The sequence below is a fragment of the Oryzias melastigma genome, linkage group LG3 (genome assembly GCF_002922805.2).
Source record: "Oryzias melastigma strain HK-1 linkage group LG3, ASM292280v2, whole genome shotgun sequence".
Taxonomy (NCBI): Eukaryota; Metazoa; Chordata; class Actinopteri; order Beloniformes; family Adrianichthyidae; genus Oryzias; species Oryzias melastigma.
Window position 1 is genome coordinate 9228468 of NC_050514.1, and position 10219 is coordinate 9238686.

Consider the following 10219-nt stretch of genomic DNA (forward strand, 5'->3'; position numbering starts at 1 on the left):
GTTAAAGACCAATTCAGATCATCATAGACAGAACTTAAAAAAAAAAAAAAAAGTACTTCAACAAGGCTTGTAAGGATCTGGACATCCAAACTCCAGGACAGAACCTTTTGTGTTTAATGTTTTTTTGTTTGTTTGTTTGTTTGTTTGTTTTGTCAAAACAATCAGTTGGTTATTATACTGGGTTGCTGTGTTTTCATTCACACACTCTGGGATCCTAGAGACAAACTGTCATGAATGGTGGTGTAGGACCCAAATGCAGGAGACAAGACATGGTGGCAGAAACTCAAAGATTTACATAAAAAAAACTCAAAACATGACAAAAACCAGGCGAAAACAAACCAGTGACGTGACATAACAGAACAGATGACCTGACAATGAGAAACTGAAAACCAGACACTTAAACACACTGAGGTTGATTAACTAAATAAAAACAGCTGTGGATGATTAACCTGAGCATGGTGAGACTGACAGGGAAAACAGAAGATGACAGAACCAGATCACAGAATCATGACACAAACATCTCTTCTGTAGTCAGAGCGCCTTGTCCTAAACACGCGTTACACCAAGGAACTGAGAAAGTCAGCAGTGATCAAACTCTGACCAAGAAGTGGAAAGTGAGGAGTTCTGTTGAAACCCAACAATGATTGGAAACATTTCTGCCAGAGTCATCATGCAAAGAAAGATTCACAAATGACTTCAGCTGTGATCCAGGACTCTGAAAAACTGTGGTGTGGATGTTTGAAGATGTAAAAAGGAGGAACGTGAAGAAAAATGGGCTGCATGGTCGAGTCACCAGAAGAAAGAATTTTTTTGTGCAAATGTTACAAAAGAGCTTTTTTTAAGCTGCAATGACAAAATTTCTCCTTCCTGAGATTAATGGGGACTCTTACTCTGGTGTAGATCACCAGATTCAAGGATTTCTACCATGTAGGTCAACACAGCAGTGGAGGTTGTTGTTAACTCAAACACAACTGATCAGACATGAAAGTTCTGTTTGTGTTTGATGTGGTTTGGGTCTATCCCTGTGACCTTTATGGCGAAACCCTCTGCATTTTTCCGGACTTGGGACCGGCACAAAGAGACACTGGTTTGGGCCTCCTTGTGGTTGCATTATTTCGCCAAAAAATGTCATTTGACGAAACCAAATGACATTTTTTGTTTTAGTTTTGTCCTTGCTTTCTCTGGAGCAGGGACTTCTTCTGCAGCAGTTCTGGCTGGAGCCTGAAGAGGGCGCCTCAAAGTAGCAATGTGAGCTTATCATGTGCACTTGGAGGCGTTCTCTTTCAGAGCTAAGCTCTCAGCCAGAACTGCTGCAGGTTTTGGGTGACGGTGGTACTAGAAGCTGTTAAAGCAGGTAGAACTATGGTAAGAGTCTTTTTAATATTTGATCGGTATCTTTGATATCAGGCTGTTTTAAGCGTAACTAGTAATGCCAAAAGAGAAAAATTATAATAAAAAGGAAAGTAAAAAATAAATAACTAAAGTCTAAAAATGGGAATAAAAAAAGAACAGGCTTGTCTTTTTAGCACGTGTGTTTCTGTACACGTTTCCTGTCATTGTGTTTCTACACGCGTTTTTTTTTGTTGTTGTTTTTTTGTATGTGTAGCCGGTCGCTCTCTTGCTGCGGGACAGCACCGGCCAGATTCGTCTGCATTGTGTTTTTAAGAAATGAGTCTCACACAGGGATTGCCACAAAAACTGAAGGTTTACTGTGAAAACACATACAGCACACAAAAAAACACTTCTGGTCTCACTGTCTGCACAACCTCCTCTCGGCCGTTCCCCCAGAGACTGAATTGTACATACTTAAAAATTACATTAAATAAAATTTACAGCGTGATCATATAGTTTAAAGTCTTTTAACATTTTTTTTCAGCAAATGGCATTTTTATATTTTTTTAAATCACAAAATATTGAAGTGAATAACAAAACTGTACATTACAATATACTGAAAGTAAATACGAATAAAATAAGAAAAAGCAAAGGATAATAAAATATTTATAATCAAAATAAATGCTCACATACCTATGAAAACACATACAGCACACAAACAAAATCCCTTCTGGTCTCACTGTCTGCACAACCTAAAAGGAGGCAGACAAAAATCACGACGGGCACGTGAGACCACGCATGCTAGCGCGAGCACTGCCGCTAGCACTAGCTGATTTCAAAGTGCTGCATTTATATAAAAAAATACATTTCCCAAAACTAACAAGAATAAAAACAGTGTAAATAACATTTTAACCGATTATCTGTACAGTTCCACTTTTAAAACTCAATGTAAACTTTATTATTTTTTCTAATATAGCAAGAGCAAAGCCTGCAGCTTACCTCCTCTCGGCCGTTCCCCCAGAGACTGAAGGGAATGCCGCGAGCAGACAGGAAGTAGCGCAACTACCAAAATAAATGTCTGTGCCCAGAACTTTCTCAGATTAAAAATATAAAGATAGAAAATAAGATTTTGGTAAAATTACTAAAATAAAGACCACACGGGCCACATATGCTAGTCTTAAGAACACAAAAATATTTCAGGTTTTTACTTCTTTAAGCAAAACAACCTGCGAAAAAAATGTACAAAGGCGGAGCTCTTCACATGTTTTTCTTTAGGCTCTTTGACTTTTTCCGCCTTTTTCTTATTTTTTTCTCTTTTCTTTGCCTTTTTCTTATCCTGTTTTTTCTCTTTCTTGGGTTTCTTTGGAATATCCTCTTGGATATTTTGCAGCTGTGCTTCAAAGTCTTTGACTACGTTCTCAATTTGAGTTTCTCTTTCCTCAAACTGTTTGTCTGTTTCCTCAAAGACCAGCACAGTTTTTTCATCTTCCATGTCCACCTTTTCCTCCATCACTACATTTTCCTCCATCACTTCATTTTCCTCCCTCACTTCGTCTTTCTCCATCACTTCATCTTCTTCTATCCATTCATCTTCTATTATCACATCATAATCGTTCACGTTCAAACATTCATCTTCTTCTATCCATTCATCTTCTATTATCACATCATAATCGTTGATGTTCAAACATTCATCTTCTTCTATCCATTCATCTTCTACTATCACATCATCTTCCTCCATGTTCAAGCATTGGTTTGTATTCTCTTCTAACTGTCTGATCTTGTCCTTCAGTTCATCCACATGATCTTCCAGGTAAAAGAGACTTTCTTTCAGCTTCTCTGAGGTTTTGATCTCCTCAAACAGCTGGTTGCTCAACCGGATCCTCTCGTTTTCAGTGAGCTGGATCTGCTTGCTCATTTGAGGAATGATGTTTTGTAGTTGGGAAGCTTGTTGGAGCATCTTCTTTAGCTGCTTGTTTTCTTTTCTAAGCTCCTGCACTTCCAGAGTCAGCTTACTGTTTCCCTCTTTAAACTTTTGTGTGACGGATTCACAAGTTTCATGCGTTTTTCTGAGCTCCTCCATGTCTGCCAGCTGTGTGTGGGTTAGATTCTGGGGAGCTGCTTGCAGCTGTGTCTTCAGTTGATGGTTCTCATTTTGGAAGTGTTGGACTTTCAGAATCAGCGTGGAGTTTATATCTTTATACTTTTCTATCTGTCTCTGGCTCTCATCAACTAATTTCTTCATCAAATGCACCTTTTGATCCTGCTTTCTTTCATCTCGGAGAGTCTGAACTTCTTTCCGCATCTTTTGCAGCTTTTCTTTGGTTGCATTAAAAGATGTTTGGTCAGAAGAGAACATTTGATGTTTTTTGATCAGATCTTGGTTTTGACCACGGAGTTGTTGGTTGTGTTTCTGCAGGTTGTTGATCTTTTCCTGCAGTTTCTGACGTTCCAATCTGCGGGCTGCTTCTGCCGTCTGCATCTTTTCGGCGTCCGCTGCTGTCAGTTGGATCAGCCAGGTTTTCTCTTCCTGCGCCCGTCTGATCTGATCTCTGAGCTCGGAGATGATCGAGTCTGGATGGGCGAGGTTCTGCCTCTCAGTTGGGTTTTCTTGAGGGAAATCCTCCTGTGGCTGCACTGGTGGATTATACCCGGATGGATTGGGATCGTTGTGTCCCTGAGTATAATGTCTGGGAGCACGTTTGGGGGCTCCGACACCGTGGTTCTGCCGAAAGTTCTGTTTGCGTCCGCCGTAATAAGCCATTGCTTCAGAGATGAAATGTGAACTATTGCGTGCTCTTCGTTAAAAGGGCGTCAATATTCGCAGATGTGATCCTGAACAAGGGCTCTGAGTGGCTCTACACCGCTGGGAGTCGCTGACAAATGAATTTCAGCCGTGCAGCCGCTATTTATAAGTTTCTGATCAAAGACCATGACATCACAGTGATGTGGTACGTCATCACCTCCCTTGAATAACAGGCCATGACATCACAGTGATGTCACGGTTGTTGGTATTACGATGACATCACAAAGGTGTCAGGGTCTTTGATCATAAAATTGCATCATATGAAAGGAATGTTCCAGAGTTGTCATGGCAACGAGCAAACAGAGTGAGACGCAGGTCTGCGTTCTTCTTTGTCATTGAAAATATATGGACCTGCATTTGGCTCAAACAAAAGCTCATATTTTTTGAACCGTTTTCCTCAGAGTAAAAGTAAAAACACCGTCAGAATCCAGAATTGTTGGTCTAAATCTAGTGCAATTTTCATCTTTTTGTTTTCAGGTATACAGAAGTACTCGCAAGTTAAAAACGAACAATCTCGAAAAATCGTATCTGGATGACATTTCTGGATCCTGAGTCATTGGGAAAGCTAAAGAGGTGTTAAAAGATCAACAGGAAAAGGTAACTGAACTGTACAAAACAGGACAGGGTTATACGAAGATATCCAATTTAACCCTATATACACCAATCAGTAATATATGCACCACCTGGCTGTGCCTTTATTTTGGAGGGCCACATCCTGTTAAAAACAACAGACCACTTCCTGCTTCCCCTTCCTGCTGCTAGCACTGCTGCTTTGCTGTGGTTGGACGTGCTCTGGCTGGCGGTTATGGAAACTGCGCATCTCTGCCGTGCCAAGAAAAACAAAAACACTCATTCACACCAGGAAATTAATACATTTCCGACATGCTCTTCAATCAGTTTTTTTCTTTTTCTGGATAGCAAAAATCTGTTTCTTCTGATGGCGAGCTACCAGTGTAAGACCATTCAGGGAGGACATCTGAACTTGAAAGGAACCTTCAGGAAGGACAAATGAACAGAACTTGGAAAAAAAACTTCATCAGGGATTGAAAGGATCCGGACACCCAAACTCCAGGACAGAACCCTTTATGTTTAATACTGTGTTTGTTTGGTCAAAACAATCAATTGGTTCTTTTACTGGGTTGCTGTGTTTTCATTCACACACTCTGGGCTTTTCAAAATGAACACCTCTTCTGTAGTCAGAGCGCCTTGTCCTAAACACGTTACACCAAGGAACTGAGAAAGTCAGCAGTGATCAAACTCTGACCAAGAAGTGGAAAGTGAGGAGTTCTGTTGAAACCCAACAATGATTGGAAACATTTCTGCCAGAGTCATCATGCAAAGAAAGATTCACAAATGACTTCAGCTGTGATCCAGGACTCTGAAAAACTGTGGTGTGGATGTCTGAAGATGTAAAAAGGAGGAACGTGAAGAAAAATGGGCTGCATGGTCGAGTCACCAGAAAAAAGAATTTTTTTGTGCAAATGTTACAAAAGAGCTTTTTTTAAGCTGCAATGACAAAATTTCTCCTTCCTGAGATTAATGGGGACTCTTACTCTGGTGTAGATCACCAGATTCAAGGATTTCTACCATGTAGGTCAACACAGCAGTGGAGGTTGTTGTTAACTCAAACACAACTGATCAGGGGCCCATTCCAAGAAGCAGGTTCAACAAATTTAGAGTTCAAACCTGAACTTAGAGTCACTGGACTCTAAATTCCCAAACTCAGGGTTTTCGGTTTCAGAACAGCTGAAAATGTTTGATTCAATCAACTTGAAGTTGTGAGAACCAGAACCAGGTGCGAGCGTCGCGACCATTAAAAGCCCCGATCAATGGAGCAAAGACAGCACGATTCACCATGGCAACGGGAACAAACGCCTGAGTTTCAATTCGTACTTCCGGCGGCGGAAATTGATAAATTCCTTCAAGCACATGCCGACTATAGGAGAACATTTTCTGCAAGAAAGCTGCAACGGTAGAACAGAAAAATAATATCTGCAGTTATTTGAATCATTTCTAATGATGAATAATTAATGTCAGGAAGGTTATTTTGTCACTTGTTGAGTAAGGAATGGTTTTTGATCTGTTACTAATTTAACCAGTAATCTCTGTAATGGACGAATGACCAGTTTTGGTAACCCCTCCACCCCTCCCCCCACCTGCACACACAGATATCAATGATCACTAAAAAGAAACTGTAACTGCATATGTTAAAAAAGCATTTATTCAATTTTAATTCTCAAGACTTAGAAAATATTCGCCACATTCTTTTTTTAAGCATAAAAGCAGTTTCCACAGCCGGGAATGGAACTCGCTAATTCCGCAGTGGGAAGCAGCGTTGCTGACAGTCAAGCCGATGTTTGGCGCAAGTGCTGGACGGTAAGATGAGTTCAAAACCTTTCTTGGTGTTTGACATTCAATAATTTCTATTGTTAAGGGTTTAAAATAAGGAAAAGAAAACTGTATTTTTTAATAGCGAGTCCCTGGAAAAACTCACTATTTATAATATCGCTGAAATAAAAATGAATCGGGAAACTGCAGTCAGTCGACTCGTGTCCTCCAAATCCTCTACCGACGTAAATAACATTTCCTCTGGATTAATCAGCCTCCTCTCTACATGATCCTCTATGAATGAACATGTCATTCTGGTTTCTGAGTGGTGGAAACGTGACGTCTCTAATGTGAATGTTCTCTAAATGTTAATGAGGAACTCATATTTGAACATCTTTCACTTTAAAAAGGGGCGGAGACCGCAGAGAACTCTAAGTTTCCTGAAGAAAACCTGCTACCGACCAGGTTTCGTTCACAGACTCAGTTGCCATAGTGATTGATTCTGAGTTCAGCTTAACCCGCTTCTTGGAACGGGTTTGGTTTCGCCCACTTTCCCGGGTTTGAGTTATCTCTCTTTCTGGAACCGAAAACTCTGAGTTTTACTGAATTTGGAGTTCACGAACTCAGAGTTCCAACAAAACCTGCTTCTTGGAACGAGCCCCAGACATGAAAGTTCTGTTTGTGTTTGATGTGGTTTGGGTCTATCCCGGTGACCTTTATGGCGAAACCCTCTGCATTTTGACACAAATTACCTGCCAGAATCAGCGACGGGGGCACAGAAAATGCACAAACTGAAAGGACAATACGAGCATGCAACACAGACGCTAACAGCACAACTGGCTCACAAGTGCTCACTACGAGTGGAATGGATTTTAGGCAAGCACAAGACTGTATGGAGGCAATGGGAGAAACTATATTGGCGGGGATAAGAGGGACAGCAGCTTTAAGAAAAGGTCTGACAGGTACGTTCATGCTGCCAGAATATGTAGTATCCCTGCTCTCAGGCGTCGCTGATTTGTTTTGTAACACTTGTATTTTGTCCCAAACAGCGCAAATAGAAGATGGATGAAGGAAAAGACCATTCTGCCTGTGACTTGTGGACTGCTGTTCAGGCTTTTCAGAAGAAACTGGTCATTCAGAAGATAGATCTGTGAAAATTTGACTTTATTGAAGGAGATCAAATGGATCTATGTCACTATTCATTCTGACTTAATCAAAACGTTGGTTGGAGTCTTTAAGACTTGCTTTGGCTTTACTTTGGGAGACCAGCTCTTGATCTTTGTTAAAAATCCCTTCTTAGTGAAGAATTATGTCATTTTTTTCAAAAGAGGCCACACCTTTTGTTACAAATGGGCAAGTACGCAGCACATTCATGTTACCTCTTGCACTTTAAGTGAAATACAGCAATAGAATAATGAAAAAGCACACATTGCATTATAATGAAGCAAGTTTATGTGCAATATTTTTCATTTCTCTTCAATGTCGTTATGTATATTTAAGTATTTTCGTACAAAAATGAATGACAGAAATACTTTATAAGGCAATAAGTAAAGAAAAAAGTTATTTGCAAATTAAACTACACATTGAAATTAAATAAAAAAAGAAGAAAAGGGAATTATTGTCTGAATGTTTTTGTATGCCCGGAACCCGGTCTACTAAGCTGACAGAGTTACTGGACCTTTTGCCAAATTAGTTGGGGATCGGAGCAGGGGCTTGGGTCACATAGCCGGCAGTAAGTCAGACTTCTGCCCAGTACATGTTGGACTCCGGCCGGTCTGCCCTATCAGCGGTTCTGTTCATAGTCTTTATGGACAGAAGTTCTTGTCGAAACCAGGGGGGATCTGGTTTGGGGACCACAGGATTTAATTTCTGCTCTTTGTAGATGATGTTGTTCTGTTGCCTCCATCGAGCCAGGACCTCCAACATGCATTGGAGCGGTTTGCAGCCGAGTGTGAAGCGGCTGGGATGAGGGTCAGCACTGCTAAGTCTGAGGCCATGGTTCTCGACCGGAGAAAGGTAGTTTGTCCTCTCTCGGTGGGTGGAGTGCTCCTGCCTCAGGTGGAGGAGTTTAAATATCTTGGGGTCTTGTTCACGAGTGAGGGAAGATTGGACCGTGAGATCGACAGGCGGATTGGAGCGGAGTCCGCAGTTATGTGGTCACTGCACTGGTGTAATCTGGTGAACAGAGAGCTGAGCCAGAAATCAAAGCTCTGAAATTACTGGTCAATCTTTGTTCCTGTACTCACCTATGGTCATGAGGTCTGGGTCATGGCAGAATGAACGAGATCCCGACTACAAGCAGGTGAAATGAGTTTTCTCAGGAAAAGCAGGTAGCTGCATGCTCTCCTAGAGAAAGGGTGAGAAGCTCGGTCACCAGGAGAGAGCTCGGAGTAGAGCCGCTTCTCCTCCACATCGAGAGGAGCCAGTTGAGGTGGCTCGGGCATCTGGTCTGGATACCTTTTGGATGCTTCCCTGGTGAGGTGTTCCAGGCATGTCCCACTGAGCAGAGACCCCGGGGAAGATCCAGGATACGCTAGAGAGACTACGTCTCTTGGCTGGCCTGGGAATGCCTCGGAGTCCCCCAAGAGGAGCTGGAGGAAATGGTCGGGGAGAGGGAAGACTGAGCATCTTTGCTTAGACTGCTGCCCCCACGACCTGGTCCTGGACAAGTGCAAGAAGATATATGTATATATATATATGTATACATACATTTTATGTTAGATCTGCATTTGCAATGACAGCGTTTGAAATAGTGTTGTACTTGCATAGTCATGTGATTTATTGTTAGTTAAGGATTCCTAATAACCATAATCTGTGTTGAAAATATATAAATATCTGATCTTACATTACAAACCGGATAATGATAATACATGTAAAGGTGCTATTTTATAAGTTTGTTTTCTCCCACTCCCTTTCAGGCAATCTCCTAATCTCTTAATGTCTAGTTATTATGTGCTTGACATGACTTTATGAATGTAAACTTCTAATGATTTATTGTATTGAATTTTTCTTCCTCTTGACTGCGTGAAATAAACCATTTCCTATCTATCTATCTATCTATCTATCTATCTATCTATCTATCTATCTATCTATCTATCTATCTATCTATCTATCTATCTATCTATCTACTGTATCTCTCTATACACTGCTCACAAAAATTAAAGGAGCACTTTAAAGAAACACATTAGATATATCCGATCTCAATAATAAGTTGGATATCTATACAAATGACGACAGGTCAGTGTCTTTTAATGGAAATAAAAGTTTTCAGCCTACAGAGGCTCAATTGTGTAGACACCATAAAATCAGAGTGAAATGAAGATGTGGCAGGCTAGTCCATTTTTTCCAAAACTTAGTTTCTACAACTCAAAATCCTTTTCAGTATCTTGTGTGGCCCCCACCAGCTTGTATGCATGCTTGACAACGTCGTGGCATGCTACTAATGAGACAACAGATGGTGTCTTGTGGCATTACCTCCCAGATCTGTGAGAGGGCATCCCTGAGCTGTTGTACAGTCTGAGGAGCAACCTGGCGGCGCCTAATGGACCCAAACATAATGACCCAGAGATGTTCTATTGGGTTTAAGTCAGGGGATGGTGAAGGCCATTCAATTGTTTCTATTCCTTCATCCTCCAGGTACTGCCTGCATACTCTTGACATGTGAGGCCAGGGATTGTGGTGCATTAGGAGGAAACCAGGACCTACTGCACCAGCGTAGGGTCTGACAATGGGTTCAAGGATTTCATCTGGATACCT

The 10219-nt window shown here is 41.2% G+C and overlaps 1 protein-coding gene across 1 annotated transcript; it reads right to left on the reverse strand.

Moving 5' to 3' along the window:
- Positions 1-1163: 1163 nt before the first annotated feature.
- On the reverse strand, positions 1164-4716 carry LOC112140295 (abnormal long morphology protein 1-like). Its single transcript, XM_024263207.2, has 2 exons — positions 2332-4716; positions 1164-2084 (listed from the first exon to the last, which is right to left on the reverse strand). The coding sequence occupies exon 1, from the start codon at positions 4091-4093 to the stop codon at positions 2537-2539; it is 1557 nt and encodes a 518-aa protein (XP_024118975.2). The 5' UTR covers positions 4094-4716; the 3' UTR covers positions 1164-2084; positions 2332-2536.
- Between the last annotated feature and the right edge of the window lie 5503 nt (positions 4717-10219).